General features: G+C 51.4%; 12 protein-coding genes across 12 annotated transcripts; 5 read left to right on the top strand and 7 right to left on the bottom strand.

Moving 5' to 3' along the window:
- Window positions 1-248: 248 nt before the first annotated feature.
- Window positions 249-2,477, bottom strand: M438DRAFT_107081 (uncharacterized protein). Its single transcript, XM_029898675.1, has 3 exons — window positions 2,352-2,477; window positions 2,136-2,295; window positions 249-2,009 (listed from the first exon to the last, which is right to left on the bottom strand). The coding sequence occupies exons 1-3, from the start codon at window positions 2,382-2,384 to the stop codon at window positions 286-288; spliced, it is 1,917 nt and encodes a 638-aa protein (XP_029756961.1). The 5' UTR covers window positions 2,385-2,477; the 3' UTR covers window positions 249-285.
- Window positions 2,478-3,259: 782 nt separating this feature from the next.
- M438DRAFT_408599 (trimeric LpxA-like protein) lies at window positions 3,260-4,409 on the top strand. Its single transcript, XM_029909964.1, has 2 exons — window positions 3,260-3,687; window positions 3,748-4,409. Exons 1-2 carry the CDS (start codon window positions 3,298-3,300, stop codon window positions 3,949-3,951), a joined length of 594 nt encoding a protein of 197 aa, XP_029756960.1. The 5' UTR covers window positions 3,260-3,297; the 3' UTR covers window positions 3,952-4,409.
- Window positions 4,303-5,043, top strand: M438DRAFT_338732 (uncharacterized protein; the record flags this gene model as incomplete). Its single annotated transcript, XM_029904153.1, has 1 exon — window positions 4,303-5,043. One exon carries the CDS (start codon window positions 4,303-4,305, stop codon window positions 5,041-5,043), a length of 741 nt encoding a protein of 246 aa, XP_029756959.1.
- A 174-nt stretch (window positions 5,044-5,217) lies between these two features.
- Window positions 5,218-6,257, bottom strand: M438DRAFT_358656 (uncharacterized protein; the record flags this gene model as incomplete). The annotated part of the gene is made up of 2 exons (XM_029907278.1): window positions 5,218-5,898; window positions 5,952-6,257. 2 exons carry the CDS (start codon window positions 6,255-6,257, stop codon window positions 5,218-5,220), a joined length of 987 nt encoding a protein of 328 aa, XP_029756958.1.
- Window positions 6,258-7,341: 1,084 nt separating this feature from the next.
- On the bottom strand, window positions 7,342-7,759 carry M438DRAFT_281070 (mitochondrial ribosomal protein 10; the record flags this gene model as incomplete). Its single annotated transcript, XM_029901211.1, has 3 exons — window positions 7,342-7,428; window positions 7,488-7,567; window positions 7,627-7,759. The coding sequence occupies 3 exons, from the start codon at window positions 7,757-7,759 to the stop codon at window positions 7,342-7,344; spliced, it is 300 nt and encodes a 99-aa protein (XP_029756957.1).
- A 264-nt stretch (window positions 7,760-8,023) lies between these two features.
- On the top strand, window positions 8,024-9,688 carry M438DRAFT_281240 (uncharacterized protein; the record flags this gene model as incomplete). Its single annotated transcript, XM_029901225.1, has 1 exon — window positions 8,024-9,688. One exon carries the CDS (start codon window positions 8,024-8,026, stop codon window positions 9,686-9,688), a length of 1,665 nt encoding a protein of 554 aa, XP_029756956.1.
- Window positions 9,689-9,935: 247 nt separating this feature from the next.
- Window positions 9,936-12,342, bottom strand: M438DRAFT_408596 (uncharacterized protein; the record flags this gene model as incomplete). Its single annotated transcript, XM_029909963.1, has 3 exons — window positions 12,044-12,342; window positions 10,640-11,881; window positions 9,936-10,588 (listed from the first exon to the last, which is right to left on the bottom strand). The coding sequence occupies exons 1-3, from the start codon at window positions 12,063-12,065 to the stop codon at window positions 9,936-9,938; spliced, it is 1,917 nt and encodes a 638-aa protein (XP_029756955.1). The 5' UTR covers window positions 12,066-12,342.
- An 852-nt stretch (window positions 12,343-13,194) lies between these two features.
- M438DRAFT_281003 (uncharacterized protein) lies at window positions 13,195-13,688 on the top strand (the record flags this gene model as incomplete). Its single annotated transcript, XM_029901205.1, has 3 exons — window positions 13,195-13,308; window positions 13,358-13,435; window positions 13,491-13,688. The coding sequence occupies 3 exons, from the start codon at window positions 13,195-13,197 to the stop codon at window positions 13,686-13,688; spliced, it is 390 nt and encodes a 129-aa protein (XP_029756954.1).
- Window positions 13,500-15,556, bottom strand: M438DRAFT_348682 (uncharacterized protein). Its single transcript, XM_029906202.1, has one exon. The coding sequence runs from the start codon at window positions 15,537-15,539 to the stop codon at window positions 13,908-13,910; it is 1,632 nt and encodes a 543-aa protein (XP_029756953.1). The 5' UTR covers window positions 15,540-15,556; the 3' UTR covers window positions 13,500-13,907.
- A 372-nt stretch (window positions 15,557-15,928) lies between these two features.
- M438DRAFT_338726 (cytochrome c peroxidase-like protein) lies at window positions 15,929-16,943 on the bottom strand (the record flags this gene model as incomplete). Its single annotated transcript, XM_029904152.1, has 2 exons — window positions 15,929-16,708; window positions 16,764-16,943. The coding sequence occupies 2 exons, from the start codon at window positions 16,941-16,943 to the stop codon at window positions 15,929-15,931; spliced, it is 960 nt and encodes a 319-aa protein (XP_029756952.1).
- Window positions 16,944-17,402: 459 nt separating this feature from the next.
- M438DRAFT_338725 (2-oxoglutarate dehydrogenase-like protein E1 component) lies at window positions 17,403-20,711 on the bottom strand (the record flags this gene model as incomplete). The annotated part of the gene is made up of 4 exons (XM_029904151.1): window positions 17,403-17,950; window positions 18,002-18,137; window positions 18,194-20,476; window positions 20,532-20,711. 4 exons carry the CDS (start codon window positions 20,709-20,711, stop codon window positions 17,403-17,405), a joined length of 3,147 nt encoding a protein of 1,048 aa, XP_029756951.1.
- Window positions 20,712-21,610: 899 nt separating this feature from the next.
- Window positions 21,611-23,586, top strand: M438DRAFT_281288 (uncharacterized protein; the record flags this gene model as incomplete). The annotated part of the gene is made up of 2 exons (XM_029901227.1): window positions 21,611-21,749; window positions 21,803-23,586. 2 exons carry the CDS (start codon window positions 21,611-21,613, stop codon window positions 23,584-23,586), a joined length of 1,923 nt encoding a protein of 640 aa, XP_029756950.1.
- Between the last annotated feature and the right edge of the window lie 332 nt (window positions 23,587-23,918).

Here is a 23,918-nt window from a genome sequence, read left to right as displayed (position 1 = left end):
TTCGAATGCCTGGCCTGCCTACGTCATGCCGCTGATAAGCATGTGATAGTTGTCCTCGACGAGTAGTACCACTTTCAGACCAACAATGCTTCACCGATACCATGACTTGCGAGCACGAGACACAGTGGAAGATGGATATGCGATCATGGCTATCTTTGTACGAAACGAATAACTTCTCTTTTGTTTGCTATCTAGGTGGCTTGCTTCTGTGACAGCCATAAACCTCAACCACGCGACCCTCTAACTTACAAGCAGCGGCCACGTTCTCGTCCAATCTCTGATCCTTTAATACTCGATGCATCCAGCGCTGGTGAGGAGCATGAGGAGCTGAGAACTTTCATCCTTCATTCTCCAATCGTACTCGCTGCTGAGCGTCTCCCTCTTTTGCCCCCAAGCAAATGCCTTTCTTTGCTTGTCCCTACCGAGAAGACTGAGTTGTTGGGCGCTCATGCTGAGTCTGAGGATGTGGAGGCAGGCTGTAAGAGGAAGATGGCAGTGTAGACTGACATCTCTGTAGCCGTCACTCTCGCCTCGATGGCATGATTTCAACTTCTTCATTAGACGCTCTTGGTATCTCACAAAGTCCGCCGAGGTGACCTTAGCCTTGGCGCATCTTTCATGAGCTTGGGTACCGTCAGAACTGTATCTCTCGGACTCGCGAGAGGATGCGCTAGTTCGGAGAACGGTGCTGGACTGGGAGTACGAGTGATTGGTGGCGTCTGGGAAGGCATGTTCGGGGTGTAAAGAATCGACGGGCGAGGTAGTCATAAGCGTGGCGGCATATGAGCGCTTACCTTGACCCTCGTCGAACTCGACCGCATTCGAAGAGAGCGAGAGTGCACCCAGTGAGTCATTGAGGTGATCGTCGGTGCTAAGCGAAGCACACGCCAGGCCAGCTTCAGTCTCGTGCTCGGCAACATGGTCATTAATGTTCTGAATAGACTTGATCATGTTGAACGCCTTGAATACAGGGGCCAGTAAAAACACTTTGCGAGATGCAATGATTGCAGTAAGAGATGCACGCCAGAGCTCAACGCCTTCGCAACCGGTGTGTACAATGGTGTTGCGTTGGATCTTCTTACGAGCACTGTTGATGTCGGACTTGTCGTAGATGCTGTAGTCGGTGGACTGGAAGGATCGGATGCTCGGGCGACGAAGATGAGCAGTGGAGATCCTTCTAGGAGATGTCTCATGTGCTTCCGGCAGACTTGCCGACATATACGAGCTGGTGATGCTGTCCGTATCCCCGAGGAGCATCTTCATCCTGAGCCTCTCTGCACACTGCAACAGGTGAAGACCATCCTTGGACAGGAAGTCGGAGTTGTTGTCCCAGTCGACACCTTTGGTATTGGCGTCTTGGCGGTAGGTGCGGATAGTGCTTGTGGCTTCGGTGGCATTGTTTTCCGTAACCAGCTGAATAGGATAGTAGTGTTGTTCCAGGATGTAGGATAGGAAGAGTGCACCTGTATCGTTCAGGCCAACGTTGGACAAGGTTAAGTATGGAAGCGATCGAAGGCCGCTACGGTGTTTGAGCACCCATTTGTCGGCCATGGTCTTGCCGTTGGCACATCGTGGAAGATCAGCGTCGGCACGGCTCGGGATAGCACCATCGAAGCTGCCGATGCTCAGAGCGGAGCAGCTGTCTGGCAAGGTGATGAAGGATTGGTTGCCGGCTGCAGGCAGAGGCTCTACCGGGGGTTCATGCGAGTATACGCGTGCGAGAATCTCAAAGGCTCGGGGGCCGAGAGAAGGGTTGTCACTGAGGTCGAGTCTTCGCAGAGTCATACAGCAGCGGAAAGATTGGAGAAAAAGCTCCCAATCCTCAGCCTCCGAGGGCGTCGACACTCGAAACTTGTTTTGTGACAGGTCAAGAGTTTGTAGGGTGTGGCAAGATACGAGAATAAGAGGAGCCAAGCGAGCCAGAGATCTGGTGGTGAGATCGTTGTTGGAGAGGTTGAGATCAACCAAAGCCAAATCTTGACATGTCTTCAGCGCGTTTTGTAGGCCATCTGCGAGAAGGGCAAGGCCTTCGTCCGTCAACGACTTGCTGGGCACCTTCAGATCGAGCTTGTGAATGGTGCTTTCCTTTGGGTCGTTGTCGGCTTCGTGGCGGTCTCTGTCCTTGATCTTGAAACGCTCCTTCTTGGGAGTGCGCGTCGATGAAGGATTCAACTTGAAATACGCTCTGTGAGCCGACGTCGACGAGGACTTGGTGGCTTCACGCTGCTTCTTTTCCGCTCTCTTCTCAAGGTCTGACGCAATTGACCTGCCCAGCTTCGGCCCAGACGATGTGCGCTGCGAAATGCCATGTCAGGACAGGTCTGTTTACACGTGTGCTCTGCATAACTCACTCCGGTGTAATCGAACTTGTTAGACTTGACCATTGTTTCGTCGTGCCATGTAATTCTTAGGGTGGTGTGGTGTGCAGTGGAAAAGTGCTGTCGATGAACAAGTTATGTGCGAGTCGATGTGTTTGCGCATAAACGACGCTGCAAACAAGACATGGAAACGACGCGACGGTCACGGAAGTCTTCTTGATACCTCCGGAACATTCTGCGTTCTTGGGACGGATGTTGAAACCCCTTTTCTGGTCTGTTCTCACTCTGTCCATTTTACCTGATTCGCGCCTTCCTTCGTCTAATCCAAGCCTCCGCACGACCGATCCTGCCAGCCTCCACGTTGGTAATCCTGTGAGCCGTCGCGATGCATATAGTCCTCTGAAAATCAATTGTGGCCAGTAAGAGCATCGGATTCTGAGTCTTTCATTGGAGGGCGACATTTTTGAGACAACCTGGTACATTGAGACAACTACCACAATGCTCAGCGTGGACCGCTAAGAATGTTGGGACTGCAGCATATCGGTAAAGCAATCGTAGCAATGTTCTGCAACATAGGAATGACATCCAAGGTTAATGCGAGTGCAAGGAACTCACTTTACTAGCAAACAACCTTATAGACTGCCGCCTTTTAAGTTGATGTTGTGCTAGACAAACAGATTGGGGCTGCACGTTCAGATGCACTCAATTGGGTCAAATCCACGATCGAACGCTCTACACAATTTGAGCTGGCAATTGGTTACCTCTGTGAGGATAAGAGCCGTGGAGACCAATTGAGGAGTCTTGAAGGACGCGGGAAGAGTTGAAGTTTTGACACATGAGGTCGAGCCTTCGAATCTCGGCAACACCCACATCCCGCTGCACGGTCACTCTCTCTTCCACATTGCTTGCCCAACCACTCGACTGTTTGCGTTTTGAGTTATCCATCTGGTACCAAATTTGATGTTCTGAGCACCTCGTCATGTCCTCCGGCTCAGGTAGTCTCCGTCGCCAGGCCTCGGCTGTTCCTGGACCCAAACCACCTTGTTCGATTCACCCATCTGCCATAATCTCCGACAAAGCTGTGATTACTGGCACACATCCGGTCTCTATTGGCGAAAATGTGGTACTCCATCCGTTTGCCAAAATCACGTCAAACACGGGAGCCGTTCGCATTGGAAAGAACTGTATCGTCGGCGATCGTGCTACTGTGGGTCTGAGTGATAGTCCTGGAACTTTTGCTGGAACAACTGTCGAGCTTGAAGAGAGTGTCAGCGTCGAAAGTGGCTCAGTCGTACAAGCCGAAAAAGTGGGAACCGGCAGCGTGGTAGAGGCCAACACCACCCTGGGACCTGGTGTGGTTGTGGGCAAGGTAAACAACAATCCTAATGCACTTAAGTTTATTGGATCACTACTAACGTCAAGACCATAGTTCTGCAAGATAACTGCTTCTTCAAGCATTCAATCAGAAAACCTGCCCGACTTCACCATTGTCTACGGTGAAAATGCTAGACGTACAGATGCCACTACAAAGACTCGATCGGACGTCAGAGACCTCAAACTCAAGGGCCAATTGATGCATATTGACACTTTGAAGCGTCTGGTACCCAGCAACACCATGAAGTGGTTATCCTGAGCGCCAGCATCTCAAAGATGCGCTTAAGAGGGATGAGAACATCTTGAGCAACAAAGAGACGCTGAAAAAATCATCTCTACCAGGAGATACACAACGCAGCTAGAATGAGCATGTCAAGAACACTTCATCACTCGAGGGCTGGACGAGCTAGTCGAGTTGAATTAGAGCCTGCCACCCCCAGAACAACAGTGCTTTTGATTACAACGCGTCAGACATCGGCTACGTCATGGAAAACGATCCCAACCTGGATGGTCAAAAGTCTTTCTGTCCAGCTCGAAGACTGTTCTTACGATCATGTACAGCTTTTCCACTCTTTCTCGAAGCATACCTCCAGGAAGAGTAAGATCAATCATGTCACAAAATACACGACTTTCATACTCGGCCGCTGCAGGGTCCGCAGACATTCCGAAGCCCCGACAAAACCCCATCAAAGAGGCACATGCAGACCAGTCTTCGAGCCACCAACAACATGCTCCTCGCGAGCAACAACGGTACCAACACGGCAGATCAGGACACAAGCGCACTCCTTCACCTTCACATGTTCCCAAGACTTCATCGGCTGAAGATTCGGTCTATGTCTTGACCCTTCTCACGGACGCAAAACACCATCGTACCTTGACAGAGACACGAAAGAAGTACTTCCCCCCTCGGTTGAACAGACTTGAAGCCCACATTACTCTGTTCCACGCACTACCTGGAAGCTTGCTCGAGGAATCCATCAAGCCAACCCTGAGAGAGATTTCGAGCAAAACCAATCAATTCCATCTCCTTGCAGCAACACCGTTTAGGCTCAACAAGGGTATTGCTATCGGCCTGCCTAAGTCGTCGGGCGGTGATGATGCGAGACAGGTTCATCAACAGCTGAAAGCGGCATGGGGAGACTTTCTCAGTCGCCAAGATGCGGGTGGCTTCGCAGCTCACTACACCATCATGAACAAGGTCGACGATGAGAAGGAAGTGCAAAAGGCATTCGAGCAGGTTCAAGATGAATGGAAAGGTTGCCACGGTACAGTCCTAGGCTTGTCGCTTTTCAAGTACGACCGTGGAAACTGGGTGCATAACGAGGACTTCAAGTTTGCAACAAGCCAATGATTGCACAAGGGAGATCCAGAAGTTGGTTGGACTCGACGTCTATAATTTGTATAATTATCATATCTAAGATTCTCTTCAAAGAGAACGGACCGATGGAGTCCGTTGAAATGCTTTCGTGTACCCGTAAAATTTCTTGCCGCATTTCTGCGAGAGACAAGCCGACTTGGACTGCGCTCACAGGATGGAGCCAATGCCGAAGGTCTGCTTCATAGAGCGCACGTAGTAGTTCTCCCAGTTGCGCTTGGTGGCCTCCTCCTCGCCAACAGGGACACCAGTCCAATCGACACGCATGATGGTGACAGAGTCGACATTGTTCTGCTCAAAGGCAATGTTCAGGGTGCTGTAGTGACCCTGGGGCCACTGGGCCAAACGCCACTTCTGCACAATCTTTGTAGGCTCTGATAGCTCGACGTACTCTCCGCTGACGTTTCCGCCGAAGATTTCGAACTTGCCGCCGGGTCTGGCGCCCTCGAAGGTCTTCGGGGGTGCGCGTGTGAAGGCAGCGATACGCTGAGGGTCGGTGAGGATCTGGAAGAGCATGGGTGCGTCGCAACGGAATTCTTGCTGGTCGCTGAGGCTGGTCACGTTGACGGCGGGGCCCTTGCCGTTGGTGGTGGTTGTAGTCGAGGACTTGGACTCTTCGCTCGACTTGTTGACGGATGAGCTGGAGTAGACCTTGGCAGGTGTGAAGGCAGGCTTGTGACCAGCAGCATGCTGAATGTCTTTGGCGTGAGCATCCATCAGGGCATGGCCCAATTGCTGGAAACGAGCGCGAAGTTGCGATGTGATTTGCGATCGGACGACATCTTTGACGGCTGTCTTGGAGGAAGACTCGGAATACATCTCAATTTCGAACTAGACGCATGTCAGCAACAGCCGTGGTCTGTCAGGAGCATGTGGTTACGCACAACGTACTCATCCTCCTCGGTATCGTGTGCAACCTCGGGGATGGTGATGGTACCGCTGACAGCCTCGTCCTCCTTGGTCTTGCCGGTATACTCGAGTTGCAACTTGAGGTCGAAGATGGTGATAACTTTGCCCTTGCGTTGTGCGACCTCGACGTCACCCTCCTGGCTCAACAGCTTCGAAATTTCAGCCGATGCGCCATCCTTCTCTGCCTTGATTCCAACAAGGTCCTTCTCCAGATATTCCTTGGTCCAGCCGGAGACGTCCTTGTTGACCCAGTGCCAGTTGTTGGGGTTGTGAAGAACCATGTTGGCCGTGTAAAAGGTAAGCAAGTATGGAAGCCGAGTGGTACGTGTCTATGCGATTGATGGTCAGTCAAGATGTCCCGAGTCTCACATTGAATAGAGGTGTCTGGTGGGGGATGATATCAGAGTTAGGGACAGTGTCCCCGCAAGCTATTCCGCAGCAAAAAGAGTACAAGTCTTTCTAGGACTGGTGCCAGCTGGTGTCTCATCATATAAAGGCGGGTGAAGACATGTACAGACAGTCAAGAGGGACTTACGTGTTACGAATGCGGAGAAACCGTAGAAAGAGAAGAGAAGACGCAGCAGCTAGATAACGAGTAGAGAAAAGAACACAAGGGGTATTAAAGATGATGGTCAAGCGGAAGCAGATCGGAAGAGTGAGGAAATATTAACACCGAATCGTCTAGAAGCAACAAAGTCTTGGCCAAACATGCGGGGAGTCTTCCTAGGGTAACCAGCTAGAACTGAGGACTACAAGATCTGAGAGAGCATTGAATGTGACGGTTTACAGCGATTGACAGGTGGTATTCTGATATAGAGGCGCCCTGAAATAATTCTATCAAACAGTGACCAATGGAATGAACTCCATCCCCGTATGCGTAGGACATAAAGCACTTCTTTTGCTTCACTCTCTCAACATTAAAGACTGCCTTGACGTGACAATTCATAATGTCTTTTGAAAGGCAGACTGTAGAGATTTGTCGAGAGCTTGAGATGCGATTCTGGGTCGTTGGTTATACGGAGACCTCTGAAGCCTTTGAAGATCCGAGTACCTGTGCTTGCTTCTGAACCTTTTTCACATCTGTTTCGAAATGACATGTGCTGAGGCAATAACCTCATGAGCCGAGGATGATTTTCCAAGGAGCACGATAAGAGCATGGTATTTGAATGGTGACTGGTAAAGGGACATGCGCATGGTAAAGACCTGGCTGCGGGTCTGATTTGAGAAGAATTGTACATGGTGAATATAGTGTTGTAATACAGGGAAAAGGACAGGACGCCGCCTGGAAAAGAAGCAAAGACCGAGGGTGTATTCTTGTCGCCGGTACGCCGTGTAATGCCAGAATGCAATCGTGAATGGTAAGGATCAGTTTCGTTTGTGGGGGCCGATGATCTGGGGATACAATCTCGAGAGATGGTAGTTGATCGAGCTCTTCTTGCTTTGGGCAGCTTTCTAGAAAGAACGACAGTCAGAGAAATGGTCAGAAGGCGAGTGAGGCGGCTATAACGTACGGGGGCGTCCATGCAAGCACGAAGCTGTTGTTCAAGAGCGGCACAACCTTGAGCGGTATAACCAGAAGAAGCCCAGCATCCTAGCGAAGAGAGTTAGAGCAAGAAGAAGAGGCAGATAGTCATCGATGTGGAAACATACCGAGGACAGAGGACATGACACCGATACAAGGGTTTGCGCCGGCCTGATCGGGCTTTCGTACGCGCAACTTGTGGAGCGGAGGCAAACGAGGCGCAGTGGCCTTAGCGACAGCTTGGGTGTTCTTGACGACCATGGTGAGTAGCTGGCGACGATGGTATGCGACTGAGCGGAATCTCGAATATCTCGTCGATGCCGGCGCTGCTCTCTGGAAATCTCGAGCTTGGCGTCGGCGCACCTTCCTCCGGCGAGCGTGGTTGCGGGTTGCGGGCGCGTTGCCGTTGCTTTGTTGTGCTTGTCATCAAACCCACGCCATCTTGCATGTGCCTCGCGCCTTATCGCCGTCGCTTCTGCCTTCAAGTCATTTTTCTCTTTTTTTCCACTTTTGCTTTACAACAACATGGACACCGATGCGTGTGACCCCTCGCCCCTGTCGCCGCCCGATCGTCCACGCTCTGCGCCTGCTGCTTCGCTCTTGTCGCGACCAAAGCAATTTTCGTGGGACCCCGCCGACGCCGCTCATCTTGGTCCTTCGCGAATCACTATCACTCGTCTATATCAACGCGCTCCCAAGGCCCCATACCATCACTTGCAGTCTCACGCACGCCCTCTTCTAAACGCTATTCCCAAGTCGCCGGGTCCGCAAAAGAAAAAACGCTGTGTTAACCTCGATGCTGGTCCGAACCCCTTTCACCCCCAAGACTCCGTCTCCGACGTGAGCTACAATGAGCATGACGCGCCCGTTGTTCTTCAAGACTTGCGTTCTTCATCTGCACCGCCAGAAGACACAAACACACCTGAGCCCGTTTCTGCTCCCAGGATTACCGACGACACAGCCATCTTGCATGCCTTTCTTAGTCGTGCTGCTGCAAGCAAGCGGCCTATGGCCGTACACAAGCGGGAATCTCTCGAGAATCGCAGAGACTCGGATGTCGTGCGCCACGCTCTTGCTTCCACAGACAAGCCTGAAGTTCTGACCGAACTCGATCCGAACAGCCCTTCTTCGCCTCCCAAAGCTCTGTCGCCTGTAGAAGAAACCAAGCTCGGGCCCGAAACTACGAAGCAAGAACCTACTGTTGAGCCCCCGGCTCTTACCCCGGCCAAATCCAAGGCACCCAGAAGGACAACACGCACGCGCGCGACCGCCGCCGCCCCTAAAAAGCCCGCAAAGATCGCCATTAGAAGTGCAGCCGATCATATTGCGCTGAAGAGGACAGAAGCACAGGAATTGTCTCTCCTCACAAGGACCAATACGCGAAGAAACAAGGGAAAGAGCGCCATGCCTCAGGCCAGACTTCTGAACATTGGCGAGGAATTCGAGGATATGACTGAGGGCTTGGCAGAGGGGGCCACGATGGAAAGAGTACCGAGCGAGCGGCCGATTGTGCGCAGAGGCGTACAGTGGAATGAGACGTTGTGTCAAATCCGGGAATTCGAGTCCGACTCGCCCGACAGTCCTCCAAAGTCGAAAGCCCGTACTTCGAGAGTATCTGCGAGAGCGTTGGAGCCCTTTGTGCCTCTCACATCTGCTGAGGAGCCCCTTGAGGAACCTGCCCCAGAGTCCACCGAGATGGAAGTGGAACTCGAAGAGCCAGCGCAACCTACTCAGACATCAGAAGAAGCAACACCGCGTCCCAAAGCAGTACCCAGCAAAAGAAAGTCTCGCATTGCAACTCCTGCTCGTTCTTCCAAACTTGCCATACCGAAACCAACACCCACGTCCGCGCTACCACAACCCACATTACCTCCTCCACAGCCCCAGACGGCACATCCGGAACCTCTAACCACCAGTCTGGGAACTCCCAAGAAGCCCTCCACGCCGTTCAGTTCATTGAAGCCCACCTCCCTATCCTCGAGACTCGATTTCGCTCCTCCGAAACACGATGGATCTACTGCGACACCTGCTGCCACGTCTTCTCTGCCTGGCTTGTCGAGTCCTGCAAAGAAGCGGGTAAAGACGGCTATTGGAAGACCAGCAGTGAGGACGGCAACGGCACAGAAAGATAGTGAGATGCCAGGACTGACTTCTCCGGCAAAGAGAAAAAGACCTGGTGTCAAATTCTAGCGGCTGCGTAACACCCCCTTGTACATATTTCTCGTCTTTGCACGAATCACCTCTTTCACACTGGTTCTTGGCCTGTATTAAATTAACGCTTTACGATTCATGTTCAATATATGCACGATCACGATGGTCCACTTTTCGCTTTTCGAACCAATGAATACAATCCAGTCTTTCCGCCTATAAGAATACAAGGGCTGCTTCGGTAGTTAGGTGTCTCGAGTGTTTAGTGCTACCCGTTTGCGGCCAACCATCACACCGGAACACGCTGGACCGCTCGTGGCCCGGCGCCGTCGTTTGATCCTTCCTCACTCTCGTCTTGACAAAGACAGATGTGTCCCATCTGGCGCAAGCTTCGCACCAAAGTCTTGGAGATCTCACGTCGCCAGCGTTGGGACCTGTCCCTCTTCTGCACCACTCGGGAGCGTAATTTTCCCAGCTCGACTCTCCAAAATTTGTTGTTCTGCTTTTGTATTGCGGGACTGACCATGTGCCCTGCTTGACTGGTTCCCTGGACGGCCAATTGTAGTTGTGGAATAAGTCGAGGACATTTTTGAGCAACAGGTGTACTTCCGACCGGATCCTGGAAAGTCATACTCTTAGAATCCAAGCTTGATATCCGGCGGTGTGAAACAGGATTGAACACAGTGCCAGCGGGTTCAAATGGTCCTGTCTGAGCTTCTTCCTGAATCGTACCATAGTCTACTGTGGGCCGGACTTGGTGATCGACGGAATCTGCATCAGACATCCGGTTGAGTCTCAAGCGATCATGACTATGCAACGAAGCTGCATCATCACGGTATATCGGTATGCCGGAGAAAGTGTACCTTGCTTGCTCGCCACGGATAGGGGGTGTACTTGATGATCCGATATCGCCTCTCCCCTCAGCTGGAACCAATGGACCGACTGCGCATAGCGAGCTGGGGTGGCCGTCATTTGACGTCTAGTCTGGGCTACCTGGATCACAGGCTGTTATGTCCACGGTACTCAAGAAAGGAACAGATGGTGCTCGATGTGGCGTTGGGGCGAAGAACTGTAACTTTGCCCTTGCCTTTGTCGCCGATCTTGATGGTGGACACGGGAAGCTCTCGATCATGTCTGTGGTTCGCATCGTATCGGACGGATACGGTTGTCTATCCTGGATCGATTGGCTGCTCTGAGTGGACGGCCTCATGTTGAGCTCCGTTCCGGGTGCTCTGAGTTTCCGAGGAACTGGAACTGAACGAGCCCTAAGTGCGCGAGCAGGATTGATGGGAATCGCGTTGCCATCGATTGCTCCCAAAGCGCGTTGAGCATGAGAAACGTCAAGTGACAATGAACGGCACCGCCTGTCCAAAGATTGTCTCTCGACGACGGTTGGCTGAGGAATCGGTAAAGCTGGGATTTCTTCTTGTATGTTGCTCTCCGCCTGGGGAACCTCAGCAGAACGCACATTGTTGAGTGGATGTTCCGTGGGTTCAGTGTAACCATATGTCGAGTGTCCACTGACAGGCGGACGCCACCGTTGTGATTGGACTCTTCGACGTGATCGAATCTCTCCACGTAAAGTCCTCACAACGAAAAGAGTACCATTGCGTAGAGACAAGGACCTCGCGGACCTCAGAGCCCTCGCCATCCTCCGCAGGAAAGACACACGTGTGTTTGCGTGCCATTGTGGTACTCCTTCAGGGGTTTTGATGCGGTGAGGGGGTCTGAAAGGTGGCTGTAAAGGATGCACAGGGTCGTTTCTTGGACTTTGGACATCTACATTCGATGAAGTCTCGGTATTTCTGGACCCGCGTCGACTTTTGAATAGCATAGTGTCGTCGACACTAGCAGCCTTTGGCTTTCCAGAGGAGGTGGTACCAAGATAAGCAGGTCCTCTTTTCCCGAACGAGGCAAAGGATAGTTGAGCTCGAATTGTAGCAAGTGACTTTTGCTCGACAATGGTGAACAGAGGAGTGCCGTGTGGTCGATTGACGAATCTAACCATATCATGTTGGGAAAGTCCTTCACTCTTGGCTCGTGCATGGGTAGGTTGAAGCCGATGCTTGGGAGCAGGGAAAGAATGTTCGGAGGAATGATCCCGATCAGAAGACGATGTGAGATCCGACATGTATGATGGTGCTGTTGATGCATTGTATATCGATGTGTCAGACGAGCCGATATCCGAGATTTCTAGGTCGGTAAGGTGATGGGGGTTTCTGGCTTTCCAGCTTCCTGTCGAATGGGTAAGACATTTGCGATTAGTGCTATCACGAAGCGGCTCTTGAATTGAAGATGGAGGAAAAAGAAGCATGCTGACTGATTTGTTGCTTGTGGTAGGATGGGTGTGAGTGGACTGTTTCGAGAGGAAGAGGCTGATGTGGTCTGTCATCATACCCTGTAGCGCCTTCCTTCCCATTTTGCCATGTCAGTCTGTAAAATCCTCACGAGTTTTGTTGGTTCGTGCGTCACGAACTTGAAGATTTGAGATTTGAGGTTCAAACTGGAAGGAAGGAACGGCTGGCTGACGTTCAAAGTGACTTGCGTTCCTGCAACCGATCCTACATGAGTTGAACCAATCTCATCATGGTTTGCATACTTCTTGTGCCACGACTCACTTCTAATGTATGGGAACCACTTTCGGTCAGTCATTGCTCAACGGAACGTGATTGCAATCTTGCGATATCTCACAATGCAAAATGCGATTTCGGAGCTCATATTCATCATTTCTATGTGTGCTGACGACTATCTACACATCACCTAGTGGTGTGATGTCTTGATAGGTTAGTCTAGATATTGCTGCCCAACGCTTACGAGTCAAACAGGACTTCTGCATATGCCATACATGGCTAGTCGCTGCGATGGTACTCTACAGATCGCTGCAGAGTGGACCACTGCAGCATTCGATGTCTGCCGGCAAGGAGTAGACTGTTCTATACCAAACATCCGATCGAATATCCTGCTTATGTGGTTTTCCCATGTAGCTCCCTTTAGGCAGAGCAATCGAACAGATTCAATGCATTGATCGATAACCCTGGTATCAGCCTGCAATTTGACGATGTCGGATAGGTTCCCTTTCGGTACCTTGCTAGGCCAAGTATTGCGTTGGGGTCGAGGTCCAGCCCAGTCACCAACACCACGAAACGTCGTCTTCATGTCTCAGATCTTCGTGCAGGCAAAACCGCATTGTTCAATACTCAATCTCGCATAAGTATATTACGTACATATACCCTGATAGTGATGCGCTGACCCATAAAGTAGATGCATTGATCTTGGAGCTGGACCTGGTCTGCCCTTTCGAAAGACAATACCCCAAATAAGAGCCAGTCATGAGTGGATCAACATTTCACATGTTACTGCAAAGCAGATCGAAATAGTGGCGACGGGGAGAACGGATAACTTCCACGAACCTTGACGACAAATGCTCACGAGATTCGGTGCCGCTACGACGTGGGTCTGGATCTTGTCAACTCTAGGTGTCAAAAGCTCGCTCCCGCCATCAGTCATGCCGGGAAATATCCTGCAAATTGAAGTGACATCTCATGGACATGGCACCTCAACTGGCACCGCTTGCACGAAGTGACTCGAAGAACAAATTTTTCCAGCGCCTTGGGCTGTCTCCTGAACGGAAGTCTGACAACCGTCTCTATGAGCTGATGAAGGTGAGTGAAACGGGGGAGATCCTGCATAGGTCGTGCTGACCCAATCCAGGATGAGGCAGTGCAAGGACGAGAACGAATATTGAGCAGTCCAAACAGCCTATTGCCTCAGTTGAGGGGTGATCCTGATGTGAGTATCACATGAAGATTCACTGGGGAAAAGGTCACTAAATTGACGAATTTAGATACGACCGCCATACTCGAACATTCAAATATGTGAATCTGCGATTCATGCTGAGATCTTGAAGATATACCGAGAAGCATCTCCTGAGACCAAGACCATGTATGAGAAAGGCCATGACACCGAGAGCTTCAACGAGGAAAACTGGATCATACGATGGATGCTGTGTAAGTCTTCGAGCATGATGATTGTAGTGTACTGACTCTCACCGTATAGGGCATGTGTTCCGTTTCCGTGACAGCAGAAACAAGCCTGGCAAGTCCAGCCAAGTACGCTCGAAGTCTACATCGACAGACGAGGCGGTTTCGAGTGGTCATACAAGCAACGGCTACTGGGATCCGGTGAAGGACGCACATCAGACAGCAAGAAACTAATACACTTGTTTGAACTTTCTCTAGTTTGTTCGTTCGCTTCCAGGGCTCTATTTTTTACTGAACCACTCCCTCCAGAGGTCTCGGAAGCCGAATTGTGGACGTTGCTCATCATAAACTTTACTGGCCGGGCCAGCTAGATTACCCAGGATCCTGACAGGTTTATTTGAAGTAGCCTCGAACCTTGGCTTTGGTGCCACTGCACGTTCTCTGATGGCGTCGGCGACTTGAGGGGCGATTTCTGCATAGCATGCATTCAGCTCCCGGTCCAGAAAGAAGTATGGTCGCTGAGCCAGAGCCGGACACATGAGGTTGTAGGATCGTGTCAATTGATTCAGGTTCTCGATAGCAGCCTGGTGATAGGCTTTCTCGGTGCGCAACCAGTCGGCATCTCTGAAAGGCGCAACTCGCGGTGGAGGAGTCATTGAAGCTTCTGCCACGGCTTCTGAAGGTGCGTCGATGGACATATGCACCTCTCCTCCTTCCAGCGTTGGGTTTGCTGTCTCATCGACGGGTGTTTCTGTGATTGTGATCTGTTGCGATTCTCCGGTGACTGTAGTACTCGAGGGGTTGATTCCGCCTTCAAGTGTTACTTGTGTAAGGTGACCAGCGTTATCGACAGTGTTCATGATCTCTGCCTTTTTCTTTGCTTGAGGATTGTTAATCGCTTCTGCACGCGCATACTCTTCAGCCAATGCTACTTGACTTTCGAGAGAGCCTCCTCTACTAGCGATCGACCTTGCAACGTGCCTTCGCCAATCAGCACGGAGACGGGCCTTGAAGCGATTTGAAGTGCTGATAATGTCCTGTTGCTTCTCGATCCAGGGAGGCACAATATCCTGTCGCTGAATCATTCGATTGAGCATGTATTCGGTAGTATTGATAAAAGGACTACTGGCATTGTAGTCTCTCTCGATGGCCTTTCCTCGAGGTAAATTTTTGAACTTGCCCCGAGCAATTGCATCTTCTATACGCTCGTTGGCAAGCGACTCCAGACCCTTCAGAGTTACAGGTGCAGAACGAGCGCCGGGCGTGAAACGTTCCTTCAGCTCCTTTCTAAACTTTTCTCTCTCATCGTCGGGTAGCTCCTTCATATGGGCATAAACAGACGTCTTGTCTCGCGCGTTCGCGAGCCTGACGCCTGATGATGGTGCATTCCTTGGACGTCCAGTATCGATCTTGCTTGGTGGTCCGCGTGAAGGGCCACGGGAAGGACCGCGAACAGGCTTCAAAGGCTTGTAGGCATCATTGAGCATGCGTAGCGATGCATCATGCACACTCTCGGTACCAGACCATGGTGTGGCACCAGCTATATCTCTGCTGTGGCGACTTGCACTGTCAGGCATTTCGGCCTGTGCGAAAGCACTAGCGTTTTCGTTGCGGAACGAGGCAGTAGCGATGCGCTCCAGTAGCTCCTGCTTCAAGCCTTCGTCAAAGCCTGCTTCCTCTACGGCTTTGCGAGCACTTCGTCCACCGGCTTCAAGACCTTCTTCGCTCAATGCAGCCAGTCTACGAGACATGGCACCTTGTTCCTTCTCTTTCTCTTCATGTCCCGTCTGGGCATCCTGAGGTGGCGTCGAAAACTGGCGGACTTGTCGAACGTTCTGAACAACACGCTCTGCAAATCTGGGTCGCATACATCGCGAGCAGATTGGGAGAGTTGAAGATGGCAATGGTGGCATGGGCTTGTGATTCAAGGGTGTGTGGAAAGTGGCAAGATTCCTGTCCAGCATCTATATATCTCGCCGGCGATACTCCTATCTCCGAATGGCGTCATCGTGACAGGGTCATCCCATCAACCATATTTTGCTCGTCCACGAGGATCTCAATATGGTGTGAAGTCCACTACTTGTTCTTTAAGCCACTCTTTGTTGCTCTGAAGTGATATTTGTGTACATATTGTCACTTACCAACATCCATGTGAGGTCCGTATACAATGGAGGGTTTCCCGAACCGAGAAAGACCAAAGTCTACGAGCATTATCTATTCTGGTCTACCATATTCTAACATAGTCTAAGGATATCATCTCTATAAAACCGTGTATAAACCCCTTTGACTGAAAAAACTCCGTCTACAGTCTAGCCTTGAAGCGAGCATTTTCCTCCTGCAAAGGCTCAGCAATACCATCCCCGGCAGTCCTCGGCTTGCCAGGCTTGGACGACTTCTTGGGTGCGGCATGGTAACCACCCTTGACGTTGTCTGTGTTTTTGATATTGCCATTCGCGTCTCTCTGAATGCCCAATTCCAAGAGCTTGCCAAAGGCTTTTGCAAAGTGATCGAAGAAGAGATCCTTGTCCTTGGCGTACTTCTGGACCCAAGGGCCAAACGACTCATCCTTGACAAGCGCGAGGTCGGTTGGCAGCATGGCCAATTCCTCATCGAGGTCCTCATCGACATAGACGAATTGCTTGACGCCATTCTCCAGTGTCTTCTCCTTCCAGTCATAATCGGTCATGATCTTGAAGTACGTGTTGCTGAAGCGTGTAGGGTTGGGAACCCAAGGGCCGTGGAAGCCCGATCTGTCCATGTGCATGCGCCCAAGGTTGTGTGCTCCGCTGAGTGCGACTATCTCTTGATCGGTAAAGCCCATACGGTAGAAGATGAAGCGAATGTGGTCGGCACCCTGTGCTCCGTCTGGAAGACGACCTCGAGGAGGAAGTTTGCTGTCGTCGACGTAGTCTGTTCTGCCAGCGAGCCACTTGATCTGGGGACCTCCCATCTCTTTCAGGGCCACGACAGCGGCCAATGTCCACAAGTCGGCATATGATATCCACGAGTGCTTCTCTTTGACAGGTTCCAGGAACACGCGGGCGTGTTGAAGACCTGCGTTTGCTTCATCGCCGCCTTCTGCCTGCGTTTGGTCAGCATCTGGGGTTGGAAACACCGTGCTGTCGCCATGTAATTACCTCGTAACGCATGCCTGCTCCATTGCTACCACCAGTGTCGGTTTCTGCGCAATATGTGCCTGCGCTGTGCCAGGCCAAACGTACTAGTACCGGGCCAGCACTACCGTCATCATATTCAGGTTGGTGTAGTAGCTTCTTGATGTCTGCAGCGACGGCTTCGAAATCTCCGGGCTTGCTCATTGTGTAATGTCGGCCAGAGTTGGTAGGAGATCAAGGTGATTAAGGCCCAAGTCCAGTCAAATCAAGATTTGGAGATTAAAGAGAAGAAGTGGCGATAACCACAAACATTCAATAATCATATCGTCGGCAATTGACCAGACGGTTATCGAATAAAAACAATACGCCGAGGCTCGCCTTCGTCATTTGGAAACGCCGCCCTTGCATGAGGTACCGAGGTACAAGGCCGATCGGAACATGGCATGCGAATATACTTTGAAATCTGCATGTGAAGATCCGGGTCACTGATAATCAAAGTTTAAACAATTTATCAAAGGCACACACAAAGGAAATCATGTTGAACTTGCGAAACCAATATTTAGAAATACAAAAGGCGCTGCTGTTTGCTAACGCCCTCGATGAAACCCCGGAGGCCAACTATGTACGACGAAACCCACAGGAATAAGAAAAAGGACATCCCATTTACTCGCCCTTGAGCTTGTCTTGCTTGACGTTGAAGGCAGTGTCGAGCAGATCTTGCTCCTCCTTCATGTGGCTGCTCTTGAGACCAGTGGCGACACTGGCGCTGGGGTTTCTACCAGCGTACAGAACGTGTCTTCTGTTGTGGTGCTCGGTCTCGTTCAACAATGTCTCGATACGCGGTTGTGTGAAGGTCCATGAACCTGCATTCAGAGGCTCCTCCTGGGCCCAGACGATATTCTTGGCGTTGGGGTAAGAGTCGAGGTTCTCCTTGAGCTGAGCCCAAGGGAAGGGGTTGAGCTGCTCGATACGAGTGATGGCAGTGTTGGTGATGCCGTTCTGCTGGCGGTACTTGTGCAGAGCAGCGTAGACCTGGCCGGTACAGAGAATCACGCGCTCAATCTCTTCCTTGGGCTGAATTTGGTGCTCACCCTCGGTGTGGGCAGGGTCGGGGATGATCCACTGGAAGTGAGACTCGCCAGTGAACTCCTCAATCGATGAACGAGCCAGAGGGTGACGAAGGAGAGACTTGGAGAAGAAGAGGATCAGAGCTAGAGGAATTGTCAGTGATGCTCAAAATGCCACAAACTCGAATGACTTACGCTTTCTGAATTGTCTGTTCATTTGTCTGCGAAGAATGTGGAAAAGGTTGGCAGGGGTAGTGCAGTAGGCGATTTGCATGTTGCAGTCCTGGTGCTGGCGGTCGAGCTTGTTAGGGGCAGGGAAGATGCGGGGATCCTGTTGATTTGTTAGCGAATGGGTCAACCTTGGTGGAACATGATCAATATGCTTACCTCATTACACAGCTGCAAGAATCTTTCCATTCTGCCGGAACTGTGCTCGGGGCCTTGACCATCGTAACCGTGAGGCATGCTCATGACGAGACCTGATCTTTGCAGCCATTTGACCTCACCGGAAGCGATGAACTGGTCAATGATACATTGTGCGTTGTTTGCAAAGTCACCGAACTGAGCCTCCCACATGACAAGAGCAGAAGGAGAAGACAGAGAGTAACCGTATTCGAAACCGAGAACACCAAACTCACTCAAACTTGAGTTGGAGACGACAAAGCTGCCCTGGTCCTTGCCGAGGTTTTGAAGAGGAGTGTAGGTGCTTTCGCTCTCTTGATCGTGAACGACAGCGTGTCTTTGAGAGAAGGTACCACGCTCAACATCCTGACCAGAAACTCTGACGTGGTGACCCTCCATGCAGAGGGTACCAAAGGCAAGGGCCTCGGCGGTGCTCATGTCAATGTTCTTGCCCTCGTTGACGGTCTTGGTACGGTTGTTAAGAATACGCTTCAGGTTGCGGTGAACATTGAATCCGTCTGGGGGAGTTCCAATCTTCTCGCCAATGTGCTTCAGAGCATCGGCCTCGACAGCAGTGGGGAGATGAGGGAGGACCTCGGTGGCGAGCTCCTTGGGACTCTTGAATCCGTTCCAGGCGCTGGTAAGCCATTCCTTGGCAGTAGGCTGGTAGTCCTTGCTGCGGGCAAAGGACTCCTCGAGCATACCCCAAACCCACTTCTTGTGCTCCTCGACGTCATCCTGAGTAAAGGTCTTGTCCTCGATAAGCTGGTTGATGTACTTTTCAAGGGTAGGCTTCTGCTCGTTGATGCGCTTGTACATCAAAGGCTGGGTGAAGGAGGGCTGGTCGGTCTCATTGTGACCTTGCTTACGGTAGCAAACGATGTCAATGACGACATCCTTCTTGAACTCGGCACGCCAGTCGGCAGCGAGCTGGCAGACAAAGTTGACGGCCTCGACATCGTCACCGTTGACGTGGAAGACGGGGGCGTCAATGGCCTTGGCAATGTCGGAACAGTAGGGAGTAGAGCGGGAGAAACGGGGATCGGTGGTGAAACCGATCTGGTTGTTGACGACAATGTGGATGGTACCACCAGTCTGGTACGAGGGAAGAGCGTAGAAACCCATGGTTTCGTAGACAATACCCTGACCAGCGAAGGCGGCGTCACCGTGGAGCAAGACACCCATGGCGGAGTTGGCCTCCTTCTCGTCACCGTTGTAGTGCAGAATGGCTCTGGTCTTTCCGAGAACGACGGGGTCTTCGGCTTCCAAATGCGAAGGGTTGGCGACGAGAGAAAGCTGCACACGCTTACCGGAAGGAGTAGGGCGCTCGAAGTTCATACCAAGATGGTACTTGACATCACCGGATCCTTCATCGGCGGGCTCGGCGGAACCGGCAAACTCACTGAAGATGGACTCGTTGGGCTTGCGGACGACGTTGGAAAGGACATTGAGACGACCACGGTGAGGCATGCCAATGACAATATCCTTGACACCATAATCAACACTGCGATCGATCAAAGCCTTCATTCCGGGAATGAGGGATTCACCACCCTCGAGACCGAAACGCTTGTCGTTGGGGTACTTTGTGGCGAGGAAGCTCTCAAAGCTGGAACTCCAGATCAGACGGTCCAGAATGCGTCTCTTCTCATCGACAGAGTACTTGTAGGGCTGAGGAACCTCGATACGGGCACGGAGCCAGTCGCACTGCTCACGGTCGGGAATGTGAATGTACTCGATACCGTAACTACCACAGTAGAGACGCTCGCAAGCGGCAATAATGTCCTTGAGCTTCATCTTGTTTTGGCCTTCGGTAGCAAAGCGAGGCAAGATACCGGGGCCAAGGCTGAATTCCTGCTCCATGTCGGTCTCGGTGAAGTTGTAGTGGTCAAGGTTGAGCTCGGGAGGGTTGCTGTAGCCAAACTGGCTGGCCTCGTTGCGGATACCGAGAGGATCGATCTTGGCCTTGTGGTGGCCTCGGGCCTGGTATGCGCGTACCAGGAGCTGGACCTTGAGATGGTTGGTCAAGTCGGAGCTGTCACCAACGCCTGCAGCGGCGGTGGGAGAAAATCCAGGAGCTCCACCCTCGGGGGCGGGTACGATGGTAGGAGGGGGCTGGAAGGCCTGAGAGATGGGCATGTCACCCTTCTCCATGTTGCGGAAGTAGACCTGCCATGAGACGTGCACCGACTTGGGGTCGCGCTTCCACTCCATGTACATCTCGTCGATGTAGTTGGCGGTATTGCCCTGGAGGAACGAGTCGTTGGGGTCCTGCGAATATGGGTGGTTAGCTATGAGCTAGAATACAGACAGAGGACAAGCATACAACGCCCTTGTTGGTGTCCTCAGCGGCGACAGCATAGCTGCGGAACTGGCTCAGAGCGAGGTCTCTCCTTGACTGGGTCAGAGCAACAACAGGTCTGCTTCTGGCAATGGTAGAGAAGCTGGTGCGGCTCCCGGCAGCGGCCAGGCGCTTGCCGCACTGTGAAAAAGAAGCTCTCAACATTATGAGCGCTCGCCAGTAGGGAATGAAGAGTGCGAGGAGAAGCTACGCTTCATAGGGCGGTGACTTTGAGGTATGCGAAGGAAACGGAAGTCGCGAGGCAAGTCCCGGCTCTATCCGTCCTCCCCTCGGCTCTCAGCCAAACAACTTTTCTCTGTAACATCAGCGAGCGTCATTTGTTGTCGCAAGTCCCGCAACACGGTCACCAGGCACATTGAGACACACGTCGTCAAGGCATGTGTGCGCCACTTGCTAGCTAACGTACATCAGAACTCGGGCAGAAAAGGCATAACTCTCCTTCAGCAGTCAAGTCGTCCTCAAGTACAGACTACTCTACATATTCTTGCCGACCATTCTTATAAGATCAATGCATACTTGTAGCTCATTCAGAAGACTCGGATCTGATCGTTCTCTGTCTGTACATGCTCTCTGCAATATGTTCGCATTGTTCCGTCTACACGGATGACTCTGCCATAGGTGTATTTATTATGTTTGCCAACGAGATTGCGGGAATGCTTGGTGTTGAGCCTCATAGGTAAGCAAGCCAGTTTCAAACAAGGGCCCCAGGCATCAGCTCGTTCGAGACCAACGAACAAGAGCAGTACCTACTCAGTGGATGGGCTTCATTTGCGACTATGCGTTGTTTAGATACGAGTCAATAGCAGTTCACTCATGAAACACCATGTCATTCGCTCGTGAAGTTGCCTGCCTAACTACCTTTGACTCGCTCGAGAGGGAAAAGTTAGGCAGCCAGCCCAGGGATCGGTACACCTTCCGTTTAAAGCGATGACGATCTTGCCTTTGTATTCGAGATGCATGTGAAGACCTGCGCTACATTCGTTTTCGAGGATTACCAAAACAGTCTTCTCTCAGTTGCATCGCCGTCGGCGTGAGAGCGCAACATGTCGTCGGCCACAACAATCTACAAGAAGCGCAACGGCACTCTGTCGGTCGGCGCTGATCGAGCATCATTATACTGGACACCTTCTGAGCCCCCAGCCTCTTCGCCCTCATTGACGATCGCAATCAAGGACATTACTAGTCAGTTCTATATCTCTTGATCGTATGGAAAGGCAACTGAAGCTTTATACCAGATCTCCAGCAAACTCCTGCAGGCAACCCAAAGGTCGCTCTAAAGGTGGTCGTCCAGCCAGCAGGAGCCACCGCGCCCGAGAATCAGGTCTTTTCCTTTTCGTCATCAACAGCACGAGCCGAACAAGAAGCCATCACCGATATCCTAAGAAATGCCATTGCCGCGATCAAATCCGCCGAGCCCATCAAGCCTGCACCGACGCCGACACCTGCACCAGTACAAGATGGATCAGGTCCTTCAGCAGCCATGAGCATGGCTCAGGCCGTCTCTTCAACCACTACAAAGCAAAACGAAAGCTGGTACGATGATGCCCATCTCATCACGGATATCGAATTACAAAGGTCTCTGCTTGAAGCGAACCCTGCCTTGAGACAAAGGTTCAATGAGAGTTTGAGAGACAGGCCCGAAACCATTACCATAACTCAATTCTCAACACAATTCTGGTCGACTCGACTGCATCTCCTCCGCGCACACGCTATCGAAAAAGCCCAGAATCAGGGTGATTACAACGTGCTGCCCGAGATTAAGTTTACACGAGTTGCTGCGGAAAAGGAAGGAGAGGCGGATTCCTTGACACTCAGTCTCGCGGGTGCTCAGATCAAATTGATCTTCAAGCAATATCCTATTGTCAGACAGGCATACAACGAGAATGTACCTCCAACTGATAGCAACACATTCTGGTCTCGTTTCTTCATGAGCAGACTGCTGAAGAGATTAAAAGGCGAAAAGATTACAGATGCAGATCCACCGGATCCAATGTTCGACAGGTACTTGGGGTTCCAAGAAAAAGGACCAACAAACATCGGCCACGTTCCGCATTTCATTGATCTCGAGGGAAATGAGCAGAATCACAGTCAACGTAAAGGAAACAGACCAGATGAAACCATGCGACCAGAGAAGGTGCCGATCTTGAGAATTCTCAACAATCTTTCAGAAAAGATGATGGCGCAAGTAGCACCGACTGACGGCGAAGCCCACGCACCCATTGGCATGACCGAAGACGCATTCAACGAACTTCGACTACGAGATTTACAGACGGAAGCCGGGGACAATCGCGTCATACTGAATATCAAAGACCAGCAGCGATTGCTCGGTGGAAAATCAGAGAATGGACTCTCGGCAGAAGCCCAGCTTTATGCTCGACAATCGCCCGAACAAGTGCTCCAACTGCTCCAGACCGAGATTCGTTCGGCAGCTAGCATCACGCTCGAAAAGGTTGTCGGCATACAATCCGACAGTGAGGACTCAGATGATGAGGACGGTCCCAATAAGAAAGCAAGAATTGGAAGCAAAGGAGCACTTGCACAATCGACTCAAGAAATGCTGGCATCAATAAGCAGGCGACGACAAGCCGCATCGGCTGATGTTTCGTCCAGGCGAGGCCTCTCACAAAGCACATTCGACACGCTGAGCCTGACACAAAACACGACGATAGAATTCCTGCATTACTTCTGGACCTTGTTCTTGTCAGGAGACGGAGCGAGAAGTAACGAGCTGGCAAAGCTGGTTGAGACTCTTGATCGATCAGTTGACCGCATCAAGATGGTATCAGACAAGGCAGAGAAGGAAAAGTTGCAACAAGCTGAGAGCTTGAAGAAGCAGATATCGGGAATGAACCCAAAATCAAGCAAGCGAAAGAGACTCGAAGTAGAGTTGGAAATGTCAAGTGGAGGGAGTCAGGCGGTGGAGGAAATGGTTCAGCCCACGATCAAAGCACTAGCCGAGGCGACGGCGCAATACCGCAAGGCCTTTGAGGAGCAGAGTGCAGCACAAGCGGCGGCGTAGGAAGGAGCTATTCCCATTGAGACGATACCCAAAGACACATGCAAGACAAACAATATTACTCAAAATCGATGTTCATGCATGACATGTACGAGTACTCAGTGATGTGGTGTGGTGAAGCAGGAACGGCAAGGCGGCATGGGGATAGCAGATGAAAGTGTGGGGACGAGGCTGATAAGGACGGGTTGCCTGGCAACGATGGAAACATCAACAAGGCGACTACCAAAGACGGCGGGGAAATGTTGTGCCAACAATTCAATTCTTTTGTCCACGAGTAGCACGATTTAAACTCTCGACAATCAATCGTCGTCGACAAATAAAACAAAAGCACATGG

This window comes from Aureobasidium pullulans (genome assembly GCF_000721785.1).
Source record: "Aureobasidium pullulans EXF-150 unplaced genomic scaffold scaffold_23, whole genome shotgun sequence".
NCBI classification, from domain to species: domain Eukaryota; kingdom Fungi; phylum Ascomycota; class Dothideomycetes; order Dothideales; family Saccotheciaceae; genus Aureobasidium; species Aureobasidium pullulans.
The sequence above is the reverse complement of the archived record's forward strand: the minus strand, read 5'-3'. Positions and strand labels throughout refer to the sequence as shown.